Source organism: Crocodylus porosus, unplaced genomic scaffold, assembly GCF_001723895.1.
Source record: "Crocodylus porosus isolate Cpor-Errol unplaced genomic scaffold, CroPor_comp1, whole genome shotgun sequence".
In the NCBI taxonomy this organism is placed as follows: domain Eukaryota; kingdom Metazoa; phylum Chordata; order Crocodylia; family Crocodylidae; genus Crocodylus; species Crocodylus porosus.
This window is the reverse complement of record NW_017728886.1, coordinates 43,701,728-43,726,299: the sequence shown is the minus strand read 5'-3', so window position 1 is coordinate 43,726,299 and position 24,572 is coordinate 43,701,728. Positions and strand designations below refer to the sequence as shown.

The 24,572-nt window shown below is 43.3% G+C and overlaps 1 protein-coding gene and 1 long non-coding RNA gene across 2 annotated transcripts in view; one reads left to right on the top strand and one right to left on the bottom strand.

Annotated features, from left to right (window-relative positions):
• Window positions 1-24,572, bottom strand: part of CASD1 (CAS1 domain containing 1) — a 66,008-nt gene that overhangs the window by 24,504 nt on the left and 16,932 nt on the right. The window contains exons 2-7 of the mRNA XM_019533399.1: window positions 23,211-23,307; window positions 21,764-21,884; window positions 19,967-20,011; window positions 18,724-18,786; window positions 17,032-17,076; window positions 12,444-12,567 (exon numbers count right to left, since the gene is read on the bottom strand). Of these exons, the coding sequence (XP_019388944.1) occupies window positions 12,444-12,567; window positions 17,032-17,076; window positions 18,724-18,786; window positions 19,967-20,011; window positions 21,764-21,884; window positions 23,211-23,307 (495 nt within the window). The remainder of the gene's footprint in view (window positions 1-12,443; window positions 12,568-17,031; window positions 17,077-18,723; window positions 18,787-19,966; window positions 20,012-21,763; window positions 21,885-23,210; window positions 23,308-24,572) is intronic.
• On the top strand, window positions 14,320-16,287 carry LOC109308962. Its single transcript, XR_002100753.1, has 3 exons — window positions 14,320-14,458; window positions 14,499-14,502; window positions 15,369-16,287. It is a non-coding gene; the product is annotated as an uncharacterized LOC109308962 (long non-coding RNA).

Below are 24,572 nucleotides of genomic sequence, written 5' to 3'. Positions count from 1 at the left end.
GCAGAAAAGGATCTTGGAGTCATCATTGATGCCAAGATGAACATGGGCTGGCAGTGTGGGGACGCGGTCAGGAAGGCCAACCATACTTTGTCATGCATCCATAGATGCATCTCGTGCAGGTCCAAGGAGGTGATCCTCCCCCTCTATGTGGCACTGGTCAGGGCACAGCTGGAGTACTCCGTCCAGTTCTGGGCGCCGCACTTCAAGAGGGATGTGGACAACATGGAGAGGGTCCAGAAGACGGCCACTTGCATGATCAGGGGTCAGCAGGGCAGGCCCTATGAGGAGAGGCTCAGGGACCTGAACCTGTTCAGCCTCCACAAGAGAAGGCTGAGGGAGGATGTAGTGGCCTGTTACAAACTAGTCAGAGGGGACCAGGAGGCACTGGGGGAGTCCCTGTTCCCTTGAGCGTTGCCAGGAGTGACTAGAAATAACGGTCACAAGCTGGCAGAGGGTAGATTCAGACTAGACAATCAGGAGGTGCTACTTCACTATCAGGGCTGCTAGGATCTGGAACCAACTTCCAAGTGAAGTGGTGCTGGCTCCTACCCTGGGGATCTTTAAAAGGAGGCTAGATGAACACCTTGCTGGGGTTGTTTGACCCCAGTACTTTTTCCTGCCATCGCAGGGGGTTGGACTTGATGATCTGCTCAGGTCCCTTCCAACCCTACCAACTATGAAACTAGGAAACTCTCAGTTCCCTTTCAACTTTGGATTTCCAGGCATACAAGAGAGTCAGAGAAGATAAAAGCATGGGTTGCAAAATGTTAATGAAGAGGACTAATTGCAAACAACTCCATATCATTCCACATGCATATTCCATAGCAGTAGAGGTAGCATCTCAGAGGACAGCAATTCAAGCACCACTTTGCTGACTACAGCATCTAATCCTGAGGCTTCAGAGATCAGGTAATTCCAGGTGAAGTACAAACAGAGCTCCAGGTGGCTGCTTACTGATCTCCAAGATCAGAACACTTCTCAGTAAAGATACGGATGCTTCCAGAGCCATGACAGTGTGCTTTAATAATTCTAAGTAGAACCACTTTAGGTTACAGACTGTGTAAGGACATGCTAGAATTATCTAGATAAGCTCTGGATAGAAACTGCACTATGCTTTATATTCCCTACTATGAATCTAAAAAGGCCCTACAAAATTACTTAAATTCAGAGCATCTCTCTAAAGACACCTTATCCATCAATGAGGCCCTGGATCTCCTCTACTTTCCCTGCTGAAGTGATGACTATTCACTGAAAGATGAAAAAAAAGGATATTGGGCCAAATGGGGAATCCATGAGAGTCAAAAGAACTGGGAGGAAGAGTGAACCGCTGAAGAGTGGATTGAGTCTCTAAGTTATGGTAACACTGTAGGTAACACTCTTGAAATGTTGACACAAAAAGGTAGAAAGCAGCCCTCTCCCCTAGTGGTATGTGATGCACCAAAAGACCTCCTAAGCATTCCAGCTGTTCTTAGGGATAGGTCCGTTTGTTTCAACTCTAGACAAGCAGGTCTCAACACAACTCAACACAGGAAGAGCATCTCATCCAATTTCCAGGTAAGTCTGTCTGCAGATACATTCTTATCACTGATCAGGGTATAACACACTAATGAAAAGCAGAATCATCCTGTGCTCTACTGTCGACCAGCAAAGCAGAAAAAAAGGTCAAGAGATTTTGCTTCCAAGTGTTAGATCATCTCTCATTCATAGCAACAGATCATAAGGCAGAGGTAAGCTCTTGGGTGGGATAGAGTTGTAGTATACCATATCTACAAACCAAAATTATCTTGGCCATGCTGGTCTTGTCTGAGTCTTCTTTGGTGTTGTGAAGCACTGAGAACCAGAGTCATTTGTAAGCCAAGGCCTTTGACGCACATTGTCTTTGACACAATTAACAGGTTAATCATGCCTTAAACAGTAATCCGGCTACATGTGCAAGTCAGTTTAAAGCATGATAATGTAGCAAATGAGCCACAAAGTTATTCCACATATGGTGTATAATATAGCTCATTTGTATCAGGCCTTAAACTGAACATGTGACCAGGAGCTGTCAAAACCCAGCATGTAACCCAGCTGAATAACACACATGGTTTGATAGCTGCTGCAGCCTGATGCTGGGCTCCCTGCGAGCAGAGTGCGTGCTATCAAGCCCCATGTTCACTCAGCCTGGCAGGAGATGGGGCTTATACAGCTTCTAGTGCATGGAAAGCTTAGAATTGGAATGCAGCCATTGGCACCAACTTCTATTTTTGCCAGGGGGTGAGGTGGCAGGGGGTCCTAAGATGATCCCCCCTCTCTCCCACCACAGCAACGCAGCCAGAGCAGAGCAGAGTGGAGCCTGTGGCAGAGGAAGAAGGCAGGTGCAGGCTGCTTGCTGCAGGCTCAGGGCTCTCTATCCTGCTGCCCTCCCCTTGGGCACACTGCACACCATGTTGAGGTGCCTCCTGCCTACCTGGCAGCAGCAGAGGGCCCCCATGTATTCAGCCCCTATGGCTGCAGAAAAACAGTGCTGGCCTTCCCATACACAAAGCTGTTCGCTGACTGAGGCCAGTGACCAGTTTGGTTCTCAGCCCCAAATGAGAATCAGCTGATTGGTTCCATCCTGCTGGTGCAGGGAGAGCCCAGTCTTCACTTGTACTAGCAAGTAAGGAGCAACTGGGATCTAATCCCTGCTCTGAAAATCATGCATCCTGACACACGTGGTGTGGCATGGTAGGATGCATGATTATTGGGATCAAGGATTAGATCCCATCATGTCTTAAAGTGAACATCTGTCAGGGGCCTACATGCACAACATCCCCAGGAACCAAAGTCAAGAAGACGTCAGAAAAGAATTCTTCTCTCCCCTGAAGTAGAATTGACACAGCCCTGAAAGGCAGACAGATTTTTTATTTGCACTTCAAAACTGTGAGTTCTTAGATGGTTCTTCAAAGCATTCTGTAGAGCAGGTAAGCGCACCACCGAAAATAGTGCCTGCCGATTGATCTCACAGAAAACACAGAAAAGTTTAGAATAACCTAAAGCGAGGTGGGGGTGAGAACACTTTGTCTTGACACTTCCTTGACATAGAACTGACTGTCACATTGCCTACTGTAGCAGGTTGTTACTCCTTTAGCCAGGCCCAAAAGCCAGCCTTTCCCACCTCAAACTAAGCAAAGTAACAAAACATCAACACCCCTTTGCACTGCCTATTCCTCCCACTATTTAATCTATTCTGGGCATAGGATATATACCACACTTTGAAACTGAATTGACTTAATGGAAATCAACAGAAAACTGGATGGTGGTGTGACTGGGCTTTGGCACCAAAATATTTGGACTAGTCCTCTCACCAGCATATTCCTCTACCACCCCTAGGTACAGAATCTTCTTAATATCTTGTTTTACTCTTTCTACCAAGTTGAAATTCTTGAGTATCCCTTCTGAACTGCACAGCCTGGCTTCAGGATAATTTGGTGTTCAATTGGTGTAGTTCTACACAGAATAACTGTAAACACCTCTTTAAATTCCTCCAGTAGGCTTTTTATTTCAGCCCACTGAGTTGGAGAAAAAAATTCCCCTAGCATGAGGACAGCCACAGGATCTGGTGGGGGATCTGAAATCCCCAGGCCAACTCCCAGGAAACACATGGAGACCATACAGGCTTCTTGGACCCTCCAATGCTTCTGCAGGTTGACATGATATATCTGTAAAACCTGCTGTTTTCCTACTATGAGACCTTCATAATTTGCTTTGCCTACTCTCTGCAGTGGCAAGTGGCCTTGACACTTAGCCAGCAACTTACTTTTGGAGGACTGGAGAAAAAGTAATTCTCTATCCCCTGGCTGATAAACCTGGAGCCAGGTATTTTTTATTATATTGCTGTTTCTGCATTTGCTGTGCAACATTGAGATTTGTTCTGTTTTGCTGTTCCCTGGTCATTTAAGAGACCTAACATCCCCCATGGCTCTTAATTCAAAGGGCAAAAAGCCTGTGTACTGTGGAATCTCTCAAATGGCAAAGAGCTAGTACGGCATGAACTGGTCTCAATTCTGAGCCTCTTCCAAGAGAAATTTTCTCAACATCCCCTTCAGTGTCCAATTAAATCTTTTGACTAATCTATCAATTTGGGGATGGTACACCAAAGTCTTTGCAGAACGAACCTTCACCAAGCCTCACACTTCTTGTAATAACCAGGACATGAAGACCATGCCCTGGTCAGTCAAAACCTCTTGGGAAATACTCACCCAAGAGAAGATCTGTAATAGCTCAGAGGTCACAGTTTGTGCCAAAGCCAAGAGAATCACCACAGCCTCGGGGTAGCAGGTGGCATAGTCAACAAAGACCAGGATGAACTTGGACTCTCTTGAGTTGGGCTCCAGCGGTCCCACTAAGTCCGCTCCAACCTGCTTCAGGCTTATGCCACCCAATGGAACATGTGCCAATGGGGCCTTATAAGAGGGGCAGAGGGCAGCCAGCTGACATTCAGGGCAGAATACAAAATAGTTCTTGATTTCTTGGTATACCCTGGGCCAGAAAAACCTGGCTAGCCCTCTATCCTGGGTCTTTTCCACCTCCAAGTGGCCTGTCTATGGTACACCATGGGCTAGTTTTGAAATCTGGCTGCAGTACTACTTCAGCACTGATAGTTGGGACTGCCATGGTCCCCATGGCCTTGTTTTTTTGTCACTCTCATCAAGAGCTCCCCCTATAACTCAAAATAAGGATCCTGGGCTGCTAAGCTTGTATCCGCTATAACCCCACTGACTCAACCTGATCAGCTGTAAAGAGAAGCATATAGTAGGTCCTCTTTTTGATCATGAATTAAACTAAGGCTTCCCCAACGTGATCCAATCCATCATCCTGAGGTATCCTAACCCTCCAAATCTTCTGGAGGGCTTTCTAGATTGCCAGAGGAAACCCCACTGGCATGAGAGTGCTATCACAGGGTACCCCAGAAAATGCTGAAATACCCTGTTCTATGGGCAGTCTGCCCAGCTCTTGCCCACCACGTCTTGATGTTAGCTAAAATACAGTGTGGGGGGCTACCCTGGTTTTATCAGAATGACCAACTGGATTGTGGTCCTGGCCTTACAGGCCAACTGCATGGCTCTGTACTCCCCCTACACCATGGCTCATGCCTCACAGATGGCATCCTTACAGATGTTCTACCACTTGCTGATGCAGCCCCCCTCTGGGTTTTCCAATCCCTCGGCCTCGCTCAGCCCCTTTCCAGGCCTCAGACCTCTCAGTCTCTATGATCCTCAGGCCACTTGCTGGGCCTCACTATAATCCTCAGACCCCTCACTGAGCATCTGGACCTACGTGGACCAAGTCTCCCTGACCCATGTGATCCCAGTCTCCCCTGCCAAGTGTCTTTCTGCTGGGGTGTGCTCTCCTAGCCTTCCTCCTCTATGGGGTAACCCACAAGGCAGTAGCAGCCGAGGCTTTCCAGTACCCCATCCTTATCTTTCCCTGGAGTCGGCCATGTGCGGTATTTCATGGAGGCTGCCCCACCACAGGCAGCCCTACGATGCTTACCAGGGCCAGCAGGGTCCAGTTTTAGATCTTAGCAGCCGGAGGCTCCAAGGACCAGTCTTCAGGCTTACCTGATCTTACCTGTCTCTCTCTGGGCTCCCCCTTAGAGCCCTTCCTGGGCTGCTAACCACCAGGTCCCCTGCCCCTGGCTCCATCTCTCAACTGAGTCTTCCATCTCTGGCTCCCACCTCATTCTCAGACCCCCATCAGATGGCCTAGCACCAGCCATCATCATCCTGGACTGCATGCCCCTTGACCCCTTCCGTTTGGCTGTGGCCACACAAGGACCCTCGGCTTCTCCTAGGCCCTGACCCTGCCTCAAGTCAGTCGAGAACTCCAGGCTCTCATGGCTCTGGCAGTCTCTGCTCTAAAGCTAATCAAAACAAGTTGGCCATTGAAACCCAGGATCACCCCACCACTACTGGGCAAGCTAAAGAGCTGGCCACTGCAGCTGTCATGTTAGCTTCCTGTCCCCGAGAGTGGTGGTAGATGAGGCAGTTTCTGCCTGGAAAGACGTGGGCAATGGTGTTCCCCAGGGCTCTGTCCTTAGACTAGTGCTGTTCAATTTCTTCATCAGTGATTTGGATGAGAGGATTGAAAGCACTCTGACCAAATTTGCAGATGACACCAAACTATGGGGTTCAGTAAACACACTGGAGGGCAGGGAGCAAATCCAGACAGATTTGGACAGACTGGGGAAGGCAGTGGATCAGAATAGGGTACAGTTTAACAAGGATAAGTGCAAGGTGCTGCACCTGGGGAGAAAGACTCTCCAATCCACTTATAGACTGGGAAATACCATTCTGAGTACCACAGCAGTGGAAAGAGATCTCGGAGTCTTGGTCAACGCAAAAATGAACATGAGTCGTCAACATGACAAGGTAATTTGTAAGGCTAACCACACTCTTTCTTGCATTAATAGGTGCATCACAAGCAGGTATAGGAAGGTGATACTTCCCCTCTATGCAGCATTGGTCAGGCCACAGCTTGAGAACTGCGTTGTTTTGGGCACCGCACTTCAAGAGGGATGTGGATAACCTTGAGAGGGTTCAGAGAAGTGCTACTCGCCTGGTTGAGGGCGTGCAGGTAAGATCCTATGAAGACAGACTGAGGGACCTGAATCTCTTCAACCTTTACAAGGCTGAGAGGTGATCTTGTGGCTTTCTACAAACTCATCACAGGGAGGGTCAGCAGAGAATAGGGGGTACTTTGTTTACCAGGGCACCCCTAGGGGTTACTATAAATAATGGCCACAAACTGAAGAAGGGCAGATTTAGACTGGATATCAGAAAGAAATTCTTTATGGTGAGGGCTGCCAAAGGAGGTGGTGGCTTTCCCCTACCTTGGGGGGTGTTCAAGAAAAGATCAGACGGGCACCTAGCTGGGGTTAATACCAGTGCTCTTTCCTGCCTAGAGCAGGGGGTCAGAATCAATGATCTACAAGGTCCCTTCTAACCCTAGAAATTTAGGAAATCTATTAAACTGTTGAGGTCCCTTCCAACCCTAGCATGTGTGTGTGGCTACAGCAGCAGCCCTACCAGGAAGCTCTGCGTGCTGGCTGGGGCCATGCCACCTGGTGGGCACAGGATGCCCTGGGCAGGACAGATCCAATCAATCGGTAGATGCCCACCCAACAGGCTGTCTCCAATCAGTTGGTGGGCTGGATTCAACCCATAGGCTGTATTTGCCCACCTGTGGTGTAATTCCTCCTCCCTACCCCCTGCAGAAGTCCCCTACTTTCCAGGTAGTTTCCTTCAAGCTGGTCACCCAGTGGCAATACACTCACCTCCAGGCTCCAACTGGGAGGATGATGTAGAACTTCTAGGGTCACCAGTTTCACTATTTCTGCAGCTGACCATGGGTCAGGGTTTAGCCAGTGGGTGAACAAATCCTTTAACTACTGAACCATAGCTCAAAGTCATGCATTCAGATCCCAAGTCTCCTGCCAAAACTAGCGGCAACAGGCCTCCTCCAAGAGACCCAGCTGGTCTAGTACGGCAGCTTTAAGAGTCTTTATAATTCCAGGCCAGATCTGCTCTCAGGGCCAGGTAAGCAGCCTGCGCCTCCCCAATTAACAGAGAGGCCACCCTCACAGTCCACATGTCTTGTAGCCACTGATAGGCCTCTTCCACCTGCTTAACTTGAGGAAGGCCTCTGGGTCATTTGCAGGTTCTGTCTTGGCGAGTACCCCATCTTCTATTCTCTGGGATCCAGGGGCACTTACACATGTGGAGAGCCTGCTCCAACATGCTGAAAATCCAGCGCATCAGAGCAGACTCAATTTATAGAGTACTGGAGTATGTAAATTGATGCATTCTGACAGCCTAGTCCATCACATGCATCAGCAGCGCAGTGTGCCTCCACACTGAGAAAACAGCAGTGGTGCACTATGAACTAAAGCAAGTTTGATGTGCTTTAGTTCAAAGCGTACTGCTGCCATTTTCTCAGTGTGGGGGCGTGCTGTCACTGATACACATGACACATGGGTGCTTTTAATTAGCGCAGCTCACTAATTAAAAGCGCCCAGCACTGTGTCGGAAACGCATGTAAAAATGCCCCAGGAGACTCACCAACTTTGATGGTGGTCCATCTAGACTCGAAACGCTGCTTCAGGAACTCTTGCTGTCGCTACTGCTGTTCCCTCTGAAACTGCTGCAGTTGCTGCTGCTGCTGAAGTTGTAGCTATTGAAATGGCTGCTGTTGTTGCTGCAGCTGTCCTTCCAGCCATTTTAGCAGGGCTCTTGGTCTCCATTGCTGGACTTAAATTTAGAATGTCCATGCTTTCCACCACATGTAGCAGGTTGTTACTTTGTTAGCCAGGCCCAGGAGCCAGCCTTCCCCACTTTCCTAACTCAAACTAAACAACAAGACAAAATATCAACACTCCTCCCCCACCACCACCTCTCCTATCTAGGGCAAGGGCTTTACCACAGTGCTTTAGTGTTTCCTTTCTTCTCAGCTCCCCTCCCTCTCTAGTGTCAACTCTCTGGGAGCTTTTAATTTTCTCCCGGGCCAGGCAATCATCCCTGTCAGCTGGCCCAGACCTCCTAGGCAGACAGGCTATTACCTCTAGCCCCTGCAGCTGGGCTTTGGCCCCTGAGCATAGCCCTTGTTACACCTATCATTATCTGTACTGATCATGTTAAGTAGTGCCCTAAGAAGGACTTGCCCACCTTGTGGACTGTCCTCAGTTCTATTAGGTTAGTAAATAGCTATACTTCTCTTGGAAGTGTATGGCCTATGTTGTAGAAGCCTATGTATATGGGCTCCCAGTCCTAGCAGCAAAGCATAATCACTATAGTTGAAGGCAGAAGAGGAACAAGAGAGACTTCTCTGTAGGCATTTATGGGATTTTTTCCATTCTTCTCCAGGAAATGTTGGCTTAGCACGGATACCAATTTTAGCCAGTCTTGCAAACAAGGAAAATGCAGTCTGACACGTGGCATCATGACAGTGCATGAAACTATATGCTCTATCACAGTAAGACAAATTATTGTGACAGAAACACTTTGCAAGATTAGGTTGCTTAGTTTCTGGAATTTGTCTTGGCTACAACCATCACAGTGCCTAGGTCTGCACCAATTCATTCAACAGCATGTTTCTCCTTGGTCACCTTGGATGTGCTGCCATGAACTTAAGCACCTTCGTGAACAGAGGTGAATTATGACACCTTACACTGGTAGATCCTTCCAGTGTGATTTAGTATGAGCAAGTATGAATCCTGGAGCCTGAAGAGATTCAAACTTGGACCCCGAGTCCAGGAAAAGTATTATCAAGGCAAAGTGTCATGCTCTATTTCCCTAGAGGATTATAAAGTAACTGCTGTAGAACCCTCTTAACAGAGGTGGTTCCCACACTTATCTATCACCTCCTAGCAATAGCAGCAAAATGACTTTGTTATAGAAATGCCTCAGGAAGGTGCATATAAAGGGATGAGGAAGGAGTGGTTGGAGAAAGGACCTAGGTCTTTCAAAGAATACCCCATTCTAATGCTAGTATTCTGTACCCGTGGATCTGTGGCTATTTACAATGGGTCAGTCATTTCTCACAGTGAGATTTCGTGAGTCCAGGATTTTTTGTATATGGTTCTTATCTTGATGATCCTGCCAAAATGACTGCTTATGTTCCAAGGTAGACCGGGACATTGAGGTTATGTCCACCTATGGAAAATTACCTTTTCAGATGGCTCCACTGACTGATGATTGTGGAAAGAAGACTGATAGCATAGCCTTTGTGGAGTCCATGATTGCTGCCTGTTGCATTTTCTTTTGGTGCCAGGGTGAGCAAACAGAATCTTGCCCTCAGGGCTTCAGAGTACAAAGGGTATTGTCTATTTTGGTCTTTCATTGAACAGCAGGTCCTCCAGCAGTCCATTTCAAAGCAAGACAGCTCCCTGCAGGCATACTGCATGACCACCAACAAAAGGCAAGCAATATATGCTGCATCTAAGGCTGCCTGCAAGCTGTTTTTTAACTGTTTGATGCACTCTTGCCAAGAAACCTCACTAACATTTGATGATAATATCTCCCTGCATGAAGTTCACTTCTTAGACTTGGAAATTATATCTGGACAAAATAACTTGATAGTTGGTGAATCTAAAGAGCAAGCTTGCAGAAAGCCTGAAAAAAACCATTTTCTGTTTATGCACAGTTTTATTTTGATGCAATTTCTCATTAGCTGTTTTTATGACCCGAAATAACAGCATTGGATGGGTACAAGAATGATACGTTCCTTTAGGTAGCACCTGTTCATCTTATGAGCGGGACAGCCTGTTGTTTAACAGACCAATATAACCAAAGTACAATTTCTTCATTTATAAGCAAAGGCACTCCACTGACAAAAACAACATGAACTTTGATTCTCTGACCTCCCGCACAATGAACTGCAGAACCAGTGTCACTCACTCCATTTGGTCTTGGCACCAGCTGAAGTTTTCCAGATCTAGCATGATGGCAGAGTACTATTCTGTCAAGGTAGGATGCTTATCATGCAATAAATCTCCTCATATTCATAGACTGAGGCATATCAGATATATCTGCATGCAGGTATGTGGGAACAGGTATGTGGGCAAGTGTTTCATGACAACCTAAGCAGTAGCAGCAAATAATTTATCCTGTCCCTTTGGATCTGGACCAATACAGAGATGAACACCACAGGCAGCATCACATGTATTTATGTACTATGGAGGCAAGCCAGAAGAGCTGGGGAAGTTGGGGGTCGCAGACTAGCAAACCAATGGAACAACCCATGGATATTAAACAGGCTGACAGCAAAGCCATAAGCATCATTTTTTCAGCATGAAACTTTAGTACCTGTAGGTCTCACTGCAGCATTGATAAATATATGCTGTTTACACAAAGGCTTTGCTAAAGTACTGATCAGAGTAGGCGTTACCAAAAAACCTGACCAATACATGAACTCCTCACATAAACAAAACCTGGAAGACTCACACGTCAAGAGATGGGAGGGAGAGAGGGTGGTGGGTGGTACACGATACGATAGTCTAGTACCAGGATAAGGCTAGAATGGGAACACCCAGGTCAGAATGTAAAACAAGCCCATGACAGAGGACAGTTTAAGACATTCAATATTATGGAATGCAATAAATAATTTGTTCTGATCGCTGTATAAAAAGGGATTTGGAAAGGATGGAAACTTTGTAGTGGCCTGGGGAACTTGTGTGGTACTGGGCTGACTACCTTGTGACAGGTACAAATGCCTTAGCTCCTGGTTTGATGTATTTCTTAGGCTAAAAGGTGTTAGGGTCTGTGCTTGCAGATAATAAACCTGGCCAAATCTCTGCCACCAAACTGAGTCTGTGGTCATTCTTTAAGACAAGATTAGTGTTGGGAATCTCAGGGCTGCAACTCGTTGACCTTGCAGCTCCCAAGTCTTCAATACTGACAACACGTCAGTAACACCCGGCATGGACAACAGCAATGACGATACTGATAACCTCAGACAACAGCACCCAGCCCCAAGAAGATGATCTCCTGAAAGATTTTTTCCATGGGAGGGAAGGGAGGGTGGGGGAAAAAATCTATCCCTAGAAAAGCTCCTGCCCTTCACTGTATCTGTCTATTTTGCTGACCAACTTGTCAGCACCACTGCAGGTATTTTGTGGTGTTCTCATCGCATACTTTTATATCCTTCATCTCCCAATAGGCATATCTAGGCAGAGGAGGTGAGTTCTGGAATTCCAGGTCTTGTGTGAAGCCCAAAGACTCCTAAGAGTTAAATCTAGGGGATAAATCTGCAGCACTGCTTTCCTGTTCTTGTGGATGTGGGAGGCAAAGGCCTTTCCTGTTATAGAGACTCCTGTAATATGAGATTGATATAGTCTATTCTCACTTAAACAGAATTAGTATTTCACTATTTACATTGTGAAATGCTGTTCAAGATCAAGTAATTAAAAAAAATACATACATGAAGCAAAAAGTTAAGACTTCATGTATAATGTGACTTAAGAATTTTAATATCATCATTAAAGGCCCAAAAGTCAAGCAAAACTGCAGTTTCTTCTGCTGAATTTTTTGAAGTTAAAATCAGTCATATTAAGTTCTAAATCATCTTACACAAACAGTAAATTATATCCATCATGTAACAAGTTGAGTCTTCAGGTTTGACGTCAAGTGATATGCCAGATTATTAATAAGATGATAAAACAAGCTTCTAAATTTAATGCCACTAATCTGCGTTCAGGTTTTTCATAAGTATAACAGATAGAGAAACACGGTTTTCCTTCATCTCTTGCTTTTATAGTGCTACTGTCAAAATTACTGTAAGCAAAATATCATATGCCAATAAACAAACATTCTTAAATTGATTATGATTTTTTATTTTGGAAGCAGACATTTATGAATCCAAGTCTTTCATGCTGCAAAAATTTTATTTCAGAGAATTTAGTTAGCTATTAAACATTACCTTACCTTGTAAGGCCCAGTAAACATCACTACTCATTGCTAATTTTTCCAAAAGGGGTGCAATAGAAGTGATATTGATTTTATATTGTGTGAGAGCTTCATTGCTGCCATTGTGTATCTTGATAGACCACTAGAAAATAAAAAAAATAAATAACCAGCATCTGTGATCATAACTTACTACAGTAATTCCAGTTTTTTAAGCATCTAGTCTGAGTACATTTCTTAAATTAGCTTACTCTTTTAGACCACATTTTAACAGTACTAAACATTTTTCCTTTCCCCAAACTAAGTAAATAACAAAATAAACACTTTCAATCCGAGAACATAGATGCATATTATAAATTTAAGTTAACCTGAAGTATATTTTCCTGGTCAGAAATTATTCTGATTTTGTTTGATTTTAAATTTACTAACCTGAATATAGTTAAGGTAACAATAATATTCACAGGTAGGATTTAATGCCAAATCCTATGCACCACAGGCATGTCTACATGTGCATTTGATCTGGGATCAGTTTACTCAAGAATAAATGCTCCCGGGCAGGCATCTACACATGCAGGGGAGAGGAAGCAGATTTGCTTCATAATGAAAGCTGATCGCACTTCCTGGGGACCTGTAGGAGACAGCTGTCTCCTGGCCAGGGGTGGAACATTACATCTTGCCCCCAGGGGCTGCCTGCTGAGAAGGCAGGGACAATGTCCCCTACCCCAGAAGCAGGGAGCTTCTAGCCCTGGCTTCCTGATCAAGGGCAGGGGACTTGGAAAGAGCTTCAGAAGAGGGGCAGGTCCCAGCTCCCTGCCTTGATACCCCTAACTAGCTGCCCCACCAAAGGATTGCAGCAGGAGGCTGGGACCTATCCCACCCCTGCAGCTCTTTCCAAGCCCTACGCCTTGATCATCCAATCAGGGCATGGGTCTGGGATCTGCACCTGACCAGGGCAGTTCTTAGTCTCTGCCCCACATGTGGGGTGGAGGCTGGGGAGTCCACTCTAGCATCAGGCAGCTGCCACCCCCTGGTGGACGGCTGACAGTGAGCAGATTTGCTCCTGGCCAGGCATCTGCACAAGTGTGACTACATCATTACTAATTGAAAGTAAATTTGCTACTTGCATTTGCAGGTAGCAAATTTACCCTCAGCTAGTGAGGCTTATTGCATAGTAAGCATATGCACATGTAGATGCACATACTTACTGTGCAGTACGCTACACTACTGCACAGTTAACTGTCTTGTGTAGATGCACCCACCCCATATTAGTCAGATCAAAGACAAGATTTTTTCCTTCAATCAGCATAGGGGGAAAAACTTCCTCATCTTAGGTTCAAAAACAGTTCAGGGAAGCAGCTGCTGTGGCTCCCAATAAGGCAAGTGTGACTCATATGGCACACAGGGTGGAGCATGAGGAAAGGGGGTGCAGGGAGGGGAGTATGGAGTACAAGAGAAAGCACAGGAGAAAGGGGCATGCGATGCAGTGGGGAGCACAGGAGAAGAAAGGGTGCATGGTTTAGGGAGAGTGCAGGAAAAGGGAATGCACAGGGTAGGGCCAGCACAGGGAAGGGACACATGAAAAAGTTAGTGGGGATCTCCCATGGCTCTGCCCTGACTCCAGCCTGGGATGGAAACTGGAGCCAGAGCCACTGCTACTGGCTGAGTGCTCTGTGCCCCCAGCAGAGACAGAATATGAGTAGCTCCAAATATAAGCAGCAGGGGGCAGACACACCGGGGGAAAATGGTAAGGAGGGGGACAAAGGGCATGGGGCAGGCTGCGTGCCCTCCAGCCACTGCTTTCCCTGTGGCTAAGGGTGGGGAAGGGAGGGCATTGAATTTAAAGAGGACCCTCCAATAACTAGATTCTAAACATGGACAATTAAAACAAATTTATAATTTTCCATGTCTAGAATCTAATAAATTGGGGGGATGTCTTAAATTCAAAGTTGTCCTGGATTCAGGTAAATATGATACTTCATACAGGCAAAGCTTTCACTGACTTCAGCGAGTTTACCAGACTGAGCATCTATGTAACTGTCCAAACCAAATTTTAATTGTATGCTGGGTAACACAGAGTTAAGTTTGAACATGCACAGACAAGCTAATGGAAGATTACAAGAGGGCAGACAAGCATGCCCAGCATGTGCCCCCTATGCGACCTTAGGACTTGTCAATCAATCTGTTCCATGAGGTAACCTGATTTGTTACAACGCGCATGCTCAGTTCTGCCAAAAGCATGAAGTAATCAGTCCAGAAAATTCCATAAAGGAAGCAACCTGATTGGCTACCGGGCTGTCTTAAAAGGCTTGTGAGCCCCCACCCAGGGGGGAGACCAGACCCAACCTGAGAGCGGAGGCTGCCTTGGCAGGGACTGCTCCTCAGGAGAGCTTTTAGGCCCACTGCTCTCCGCACCACTGCGGTTTCGTAGCTTGTTCCTCGTCGTCTTCGTATTGATTTTTCAGTTACCAAACCTATTTCTGGCATCGACACTGACCACGATTTGACCGACCCGACTTACAACGTCCACCGGCCACGGCATCGTTACTTCGTTTTGGCATCGTTCTCAACCTGTTTTCGCCCACGTTGGACTTCTGTTACGTTACAGTACATTGTTTGTCTTTCCCGTTTATGAGCTGTTGACCAGTCCTGGGACTACTGAGTTGGGCAGCCGCGCCTAGCCTCCAGCTGGAAAGCAAGGGCTCAGCTCAAGAACCCCATGGACCAACAGACCCCTCTCGTTGTTCATTAACTTGACTGTAACTGAACAAGGAAGCTCTCCTGCCTACGCCACACCACCATCAGTGGCGTAAGTAAATACAATCCACTTGTTTTGAAACCGCACGTGTCCCGAACCGCTCTGACTCCTTGCCGCTAATCCCGCCTGTTCGTTCCGAACCCTCGGCCCACCATGACCTTGGGGCTCGATTCCCCGACGGTAACACGAAGGGTTAAACTAATTTCTTTTTCAGATTTCCTGAAAGTGCTATTTTGCAAACATTCTTCCTGTAGAAACGGCTATGAAGATTTCTGGTGGCATTTTCTGGTATACCGCTAGGAACCAAATAAAGATCCAGGCACCTCTCCAAGTATTTAATAAAATATTACAAAATTCTTTGGTCTTCCTTCCCAGATTTAAAGAAAAATGCTTGGGAGTTTTAAATATTATTATATCTGTTGACTTTTTGGAAGGAAAGCAATTATAAAAAGGGTAGGTTTTACATTTAGTAGGACTGTAACAAAAGCTGTTGCTACTATAATTGTTATGGGAGCAAATTACATGGTATAAGTCTGAAAGTTCTCTCACAATCACAAGTCTACTCCAGCTGGCAATACAATTTAATAATGTCACTGGCATGCAGCTGTTGTAAAAGGTCACGACCTTGGACAGAATAGCATCCAGTAGCTAAACCCAATCCCCTGAACAACAGAACAGCTTATTTAAAAGAAGTTGGAGCTCTCCATTGAAGACATTACATCTGCCTGCTTTGGGCTACATGCCAGACAGCTGACTGCACTGTATTATTTTTCTCTTGTTCTGACTTGTATTAGCATGCAGGCATGTGGCTAACTTTACTAGAAGAGGTGCGCTAAATACTTGGAGAATGACAACATTTATTAACTCTCCAAAGAATCAAGTTACGGTAAGTTGTACCGCAGATGTGTATGATATAGAAATCATATTGAACATTGCTGTGGCCAGGCAGAATGATGCTTTTCTCTAGGTAGTGGTATCAGATACTGGGATTGGAAAGCATAGTTGCTTAATTGATTCTTGACAGCAGAACAAGGTGGGATTGTTCATCTAGGTCAAGAAATGCTTATCCTACAGCCTGTTGGTTTGGTCCGCATTACAGGGGATCTTGGCCCAGCACATTCCCTTCCCTGCCCTATGCCACGAGGCTGATCTCCTCCATCGTCCAAAGACTGGGCTTCCTCTCTCCCTATCTTCTCCTCCCTGACATTTACAGCCATCATTCACACATCCTTTCCTCCTCCTCCTATACTGGATAAGGGTAGCAGTATGTCCAGATCACCTACTGCACTAAAAGGGTGAACTCTACTAACCTAGGTCAACAGCCCATATGTGGTTTAAATATGTAAGTGTGAATTACAAAGTTAAAAAAATTTCAGATGATACCATCAAGGTAAATATTTTGGTAATGAATATTCATTGAAGCCAAAATATATATTTATAATCTCATTTGGTCAAATTATTCATTAAATTATTGAGTTTTTACTGAATAAAGTACCCAAGCTATTTTCTCATAGGTTCAGTGCTATATTGGCTCAAGGCACAGATAAAACAACACATTTAACAACTGACCAGTAAGAAAATATCACCATACACTACACAAGTCTAAGTTACAGTATATATGTGTGTGTGTGTGTGTGTGTGTGTGTGTGTGTGTGTGTGTGTATTATACACACACACTTTTTATATATATAAAATTACTTATAAGGCAATGGAAAATGATGATTATCAATGAATATGCACTTGCTCTTTTCTAATGAAACACCTTTTTCCTCATCACTTGTCTACCATATGAGATTTATCCTATTACAGCTTCCATCCATTTATATTGGGAAACTAACTACATGCACAGCTTACCGTAGCTGCTCCTGCTACAATTATATGAGGTTTTGCAGCAGAACCCTATGGCACAAGAGAAACAGCAGATTAGAGCTCTTAAAATCTTCACAAATCAGACTACTTATTCAATTAATTGCACAAGTTTTTTTAATATCTATGACTTAAGAATAAACTGTATTAAACTGTACACTAAGAAGCTGAATCATATGCACAGCATCAAGATCATCACATGTCAGAATCTGCCCAAGTGCAAAGTAACATATTACCATACATTCAGAATCACATATCAATTTGCTCTCAAGTTTCCTCTTTTCAGATACATGATCAGCATCTTCTAGGATGCTGTACATTGATAACTCACATTTATTTCAGCTGTACAGTGCAAGCTGTCTGCATTTTCTAGACATTAACTGCTATGTGAAACAAAAACTGCTAGCATATAAATATGTGAGTATAATGTACCACTTAGGAGCCCCAGTCACAGACCAGGATCCCATCATGCTAAGTACTATAAAAACAGAACAAAACGAAATAGCCTGCAAAAGCTTCTAATTTAAATATAACATAGGAGACCACAGATGGATGCAAGCAGATAAACGAGGAAGCTTGAAGGAACAGATATCATCATCACGGTGGTAGGCAACAATCCTGGTATACCACAGACTTGCTGCCAAGTTTTTCTGCAATCATTACAAAAGAAGGGTTTTGAAAGAGGATAATGATGTTTACAGGGAGCTTCTTCCAAGTGAGGGAAAGCATTACACCAAGCACAAAGCTGTTTATTTGAAAATGTAACAAGGGGTCAATAAAAGTAGTATCATGGGCCTTATCAGGATCAGTCCATACCATTTCCAAGTTGATAAAGAAATACTATAATGGCAAGCATCCTTTGACAAGAATGCAGCTGGAAACTATTTATCAAGAAATACCATGCTTAAGTTGTAATTAATTATGACAGTTTGTTAAACAGTATGGTTTCAAAACATCTGCCATGCTGAATCACATGATAGGGCAGCATGTATATCCATTATAATACTGCAAATTAATGCATTCCAGATACCTCTAAATAGTCTTCTGCCTTTAGTTCAGATCATTGTTCTTGTCACACCAGTGTAATACTTTCCCTCTTAAAAGCGTATTCCCTTAAATCTTTGATTCCAACATTTTATTTATAGAAATAGAGGCTTTGTGGTCACAGATTTCTGCTTTTTTGAATGGTAAGTAAAATATGAAATTCCTGTCTATTTAGGAATATGATTCTTTCCACAGCAAAACACCAGAATTCTTTCCCAGACCCAAGATTTGCCAAACCCTCATCTTATTATTCTTCTGCATTAAAAAAAGAAGAAGTTATGTTCAACCTGTAAGTCTGAGACAAAGAACCCCCACATCCCTAACATTTTTCAGGAGTTCAAGTAAGTCAAGACAGTCTCTATTAGCTTTCATCTGAGACCCAATTTGCAAATTTATGTTAACTGCTGTAGTTTGTTCTGGGATTATAACAATATGTACCATACTTTTTCAGAGCTCTTACTGGGCAAATGAATTTCAATTTTTACATGAATACAGTTCTATCTACATACAGGACTCCCACTATGGGCAGTAAGATTTACGTACTTGGAACAGAAGGAGACCATGTCCCTCAATCTCTTGGCATGCATATTAAAAGAGCCCCTCCCCCCCACAAATAAGTAGATAATTAGAATATACCTCGGTCCAAGTTTTGATGCGCTGCCTCATGGAACCATTAACTTCTGGATACCATAGAAAATCCTATAAAACAATTTAACAGCATTTAAAAGTAAATCTGAAAGAAGATAACCACTTAAGAGTACTGAAGTAGATGAACTATAAGCAATTCATCCTATACAGAAAATTACACTGTTTTAAAGACTGCTTTGTTTCCTTTCTAGAATGAAAGAAAATTGCAGGGAAAAGTCTGATATCTCAACCAGGCAGAAGCAAAAAGGCGAAGTCTTACCAGCAGCAAAAAATAAAATAAAATAAAGTAAATAGTGGTTTTGTCACTGACTTCAGTGGAACCTGGATTTAATTCAGAAACTAATCCTTTATACTAGACAGAAACTAAGCCCCTCAACTTTCCATAAATATCTTGCCTAGAAACAAGTGTTTACATGTTTAAAAAATGCCACATACAAAATATTGTAGTAAAGCAAGGGACTAATTGAAATGACTTGATGAACAGAAGGATCAATACTGTGAACAGAAGACAGGAAAAATCAAACCACTTGTCACTTGCTGATTTTAGCCTCAGTACATTTTCATTTCAAATTTTTCTCTGCTTGTATCTAGTATTATTCCTCCTGAATGTGGAATCAGGAAACAACAATAGCAATATGGAGTCAAATATGAGGAAGACTGGTTTTGACTTGAAAGCACAGAAGTAAAATCTCAGACCCTCAAGTTTCAAAACTCCAACTCTTCCACTGGCCCTCCTATACATGTATGGTTTTTTGTTTTGTTTAAATGAGGCATTTGGCTTTCTCTGGTATGGAAAACCAAGTACAAATTACTTCTCAAGTTCCAGAGAAAGTTGATTTGTATGCACCACATTTTTTATCTCAAGTAATCCAGCCCTAGATGTATATTGCACACCTACGGCAAAAGTATAAATTACTTCTCAGGAAAGGATCAGCATAATATGACGTTTGGCTAAACAGTAACATCACCACTTTTGAACCCAGTCACACCAACATAATGGTAATGTTCAAAACAACTACCCTGATAACGACCTTCCTCAATTCAAAGTTGTCAAACTGATCTTTAGAAAAATTAGAGGTATAAAAGGTACTGAAAACTCCCATTAACTTTTTTTGGATTTGTACGTGCTCGTCCCCTCTGAGGGGGAAAAAAATTCAAGCCTAAAATGATATGTGGAACAGAGAATTATACATTCCTGCTTATAGCTTGGAATTTGTCAGATAAAACTTACCACTTTAATTGAAGCAGATTTGTCTTCAAAAGGAATGTTTCCATGCTGTAAAAATAGGGAAAAAAGTAATATTGTCTTCCAGGAAAACAGGTGTACATTGAAATGCTTATTCCTCTCATTCAAAGCTTTTTTTTTTTAAAAGGAAAATTTGCCAATACAGCCAGGCCTGCAATACCTCTTCCTAGTAGAAGAATGGCTTATGCCAACACAACTGTTGATATCAACTCCCCAAATATAAGCACCTATTACTGACAAAAAAGGCTGGGAACCCATGCTTCTAACTGCACCCACAGTAGGACTTTTGCCAGCATAGCATAGCATGGCACATTGGTTAAAGAGATGATTTTCAGCATTTCTAACCAACATAGTGATAATGGCAAAACAAATTATAGATAAAGTCAGTTTTGCTGTGTCCCCCTAACTGCTTCTTGCTGTACCCTAACCTTGTATTATCAGATTATAGAGGTTTAACATTTCTTCTCTTCATGCCATTATTTCCCTAAATTTTGCTCCCAAAAGATAGATATTAAGTTAAAGCTCACACCCCAATCTTTTTCTCCTCATGCTTCCATGTTCATCAAGTCTACTGTACTTATTTTTCTTGTATTCTATGAAGCAGGCATCTTAAAGTTTCCAAAATATCACCTCCAGCAGGATGTGCACCTTTAAGTATCACACAACTTACCAATTAAAAAAAAGGTTTTAAAATGGGAATTACTGTAAATCCTTGATGTCAGAAGACAGACACTTCCCCCCCAATTCCAAGTCCCTGTTTAGCCCTCCTGAAACTTAAGATATCCTGTTAACCGCTATTCATTTTATAAGCACTTGGCAAAATGCCTCCAAGATCAGAACACTTCTAACTATACCTGCCTCCATGCCATTCTCTCCTAACTGCCAAACTCACTCCTACTTCTGGCTGGCCAACTTCCAGGCTAAGAAAACTATTATTACTCAATCAGCCAAACACCACTTTTGACAAGTGAAAACTCATTACGTGCTGCTTGTGGAATAAGCTGCCAACCTACACTTAAATACCCAGCATGTACCACCTGATTGACAAGCTGGACCTGCAGCTCATAGTGAAATATCCTTTCCACTCAGCTTCCTTATGCACTACTTTAGCATCAAATAGCATAAGAAGTTAATTATTTGGTTGTCTGACCAAATTATATGGTCAAGTTCTCTCTCTTCTAGTTCTACTCAGCAAATTATACTTCACACTAAACTAAAAAGTGAATGCACAACTGTTGGCCCTTTCCCCTCCTGACATGGTTTTACCTGCTGGGGGGATACGCCCCAAATAATTTTTTCTTCCTCTGCTTTGATCTGCACCCTCCACAGACTTACCTGCTGGGTGGAGCCCTGGAAGTAGATCTTGGGTCACTTTTAAATTCCAAAAGTGATCTCCTACTTAAAACTGACCTACTTGGTTTCCCTTCCTGAATAGCACGTACAGGCCGCAGAACCGAGTGGGCTGCCCAGACCATGGCCTAGCCAACTTTTAGCAGATTAATTTAGCTACCTATGCAGTTAAAAAAAAAAACAAAAAACTATACAGTTTTAACCGGAATGACAACTGCACATTTGTGAGTTATATAAATTAACTTGCTAAAAGTTGGTTGGCCATGGCCTGGGTGGCCCACCCTGTTCCACAGCCTATGATAGCATGTAGCAAGTAGTACAATTTCCAGGTCTTCTCATCCTATCAATAAGGGGTGGGAAACTGTGAAGAGGAGAACTTGGGATAGGGGAGCAGGGAAAGAAAAAATCTGAAAAAACCCCCAAAAAACTCACCTTATTTCCTTCTTCCTTGACTTGAGGATTTATGAGTTTTACAAAAGAATAAAATAATTGCCTAATTCTGGAATCTCCTACAAATGCAATGTATTTGTCTATGAGACAGTTTTTTGCTTCACTGTAAAACAAAACAAAGGCAATACAGATGCACATTAGTAATATTAAGAAATTAACTTTTGAATTTTTAAAGGGTATAACATTAATGAAAGCAATAGAGAATTCTCTGAAAGAAATCAGCTGCATGGTACAGAAATTCTAAAAATTACAGCGAATACTAAAGAAGGATTAATTGGTTTTTAAATAGAGGTGCACTGATACACTGATGTCATATCAGATTGGTACCAACATAAAGGAAATTAACTGTATCAACAATTAGCTTTTTTTGGCTGATGTGGCCGACTGCCACTGATAAATGTCCCATGCATGCAGCTACAGTGCAGCATGCAGGTGGCCAGAAGCACAGCCCAGCAGAGTGGAGAAGCTGGTAAGTCTGTTGTGAGGAGAGGGGAGGCAGATCAAGGCCACAGTGCTGCTCACAGCTCCGTCTGGTACTCTGCACTCTGGTACTGTACAGTGCATGCCCCTGCCCCAGCCCCACTCCCTCCCTCATCGCAGGGGCCTTGATCTGTCCCCCCCCCCCATGCCCCTTCCCTTCCCCCACAACAGACTTATCAGCCAGACGTTGCTCTTCATGCTGCCTGGCTGCATATCAGTACTGGCCAATATAGCTCGTTAAAAAAAAAATTTGCCATCTGTATCGCCCCCAAAATTCTCCATCAATGCACCCCTGAATGTATTAAATATAACAAGAATTAGCAATCAAATAATAATCCATCTTCCCAACAATCTGATGATGCAAATTATTATAGAAGAGATTAAACTATTTTTCTTATGACATGGTGTTGGAAGCTGAAAGTTTCAGAAGAGTTGTATAAGACTTAAGTAACAGAATACTTGAGTAGAAAATGGTAACTACTTCTGTTTATATTAAATGAACAAAAGAAAAGTGACAGATAATTTATTTCTCATAATTATTCAATAAATATTTTTTTAAAAATTGCTCAGAAAGACTATACGTTTAGCTATTACAGTATTTTCCCTTTAGACAGTAACTTGAAACAGTATAGAAATGTATGCAGCCTACTGAGCTATCTTGAAGGTCATCATAATAAACAAAACTTGCAGTATTTTTTAAATTCTGCAATCCTTTATTTGCTTTTTTAGAAGTTCAAACAGGATCCACTGTGCTAAAATACAAAAAAGATTCCTTCCTTGTCCTTTGTTAATTGATGTATTTTCTTGTAAACCAGAAAGCTACATGAATACATATAATCAAAGAGAAATAAGACTGCAAGAACTGAAAAAAAATCACAAGTTAATGAAGACATTTCCTTTCAAGACAGTAGAATAAAAACAAAATAAGTGAGTAATCCAATATCCTTACCTATTTTTATACTTGTGCATCATACAGCTGTGGGGCTGCCATACTTTTTCTCCAAGAAATCTCCCGCTGGAGAGAAGATACTCACACGTATCATCACCTATACATGTTACAACAGAATTAGTATCCAATTACAAAACTCACATCACAAAACTCACAATATTTTATTACTATTAAACAAAATTGATTCAGGTTTAGAGTGCATGAAGTTGAGAAATCAGTAGCATCAACAAAAGGAAAGTATATTGGAAGTCCTACATACACTTATCCAAATAACATGTCCATCTATTGCACCTTACTTCTGACCTAAAATATTCTTTTTTCCACATCCAAATTATGAAAAAAATCCAATCACTACCAGTTACAATACTGTAACTAATCTAGATCAGGTGCGTTCAAACCCCAGCCTTCAGGCTAGATCTGGCCCACAACGCTGTCATCAAGCCTATGGGGCTCCTCACAGGTCTGTGTGGCTAGATAGGGCATGCAGGGAGGCACAGGGCTCTAAGCCGGTGCACCGGACCAGGCAGAGGCAGCATGGGACAGTAATCACGGCACATGAAGACCAGCTGAGGTCTTCACCAGTGATGAAGTGTAGGGGGTGCATGGTGGTGAGAGCGCCAGTACACCCCCCTAACCAGCCATGTTTACCATTTAAGTGATGGGCAGGGGGGCAGGCAGGAGTGCTGGTGCCCCCCCTGCAAGTGCTGGCCAAGGAATGGAGCACCACAGCCCCAGCCCCAGTCAGCAAGATTAAGACTAAAGTGGCACCAGTGGCCCATGGGCCACACAGGGCCTGATCTGGCCCACAGACATGCCACTCATCTAGCCCACAGAGCTAAAAGGTTGAGTTCCACTAATTTAGATTATTAATACTTGGACCTCAGACCTCCTGCATACAAGGACAGATGTCAACTCACTGTATCATCTCTTATCCTACAATATACTGCCATAAAGTGAAGGAATTAACAGATTAACACATTAATGATCTTCTGAGGAAGGAGCTCTCTCAGGCAACAACCTATTTGTTAGAGCCTGTTAACGGAATAGCAGGCAAAAAAGATTTTATACAAAAGAGAAAGGGATGTGGGGGGAATGGATACTGATAAATGAGGTAATAAGATGGTTCATCAGGATCAGTTAAAATGAACGAGGCTGTTAAAATCCGAAAGGACACTAGGAGTTAACAGCTATTTCACATAATTGAATAAGAAACGGTCTCTGTTGAGATCAGGATTTAATACAATCCAGATTATGAATACACACTGTTGTAAATCTATACTTTTATTACTAGAATGTGAATATAAAAAGGCCATTTGTAGAAATGTAATAGTATTACTTTTCTTGAAAAGAAATTGCTGCCTT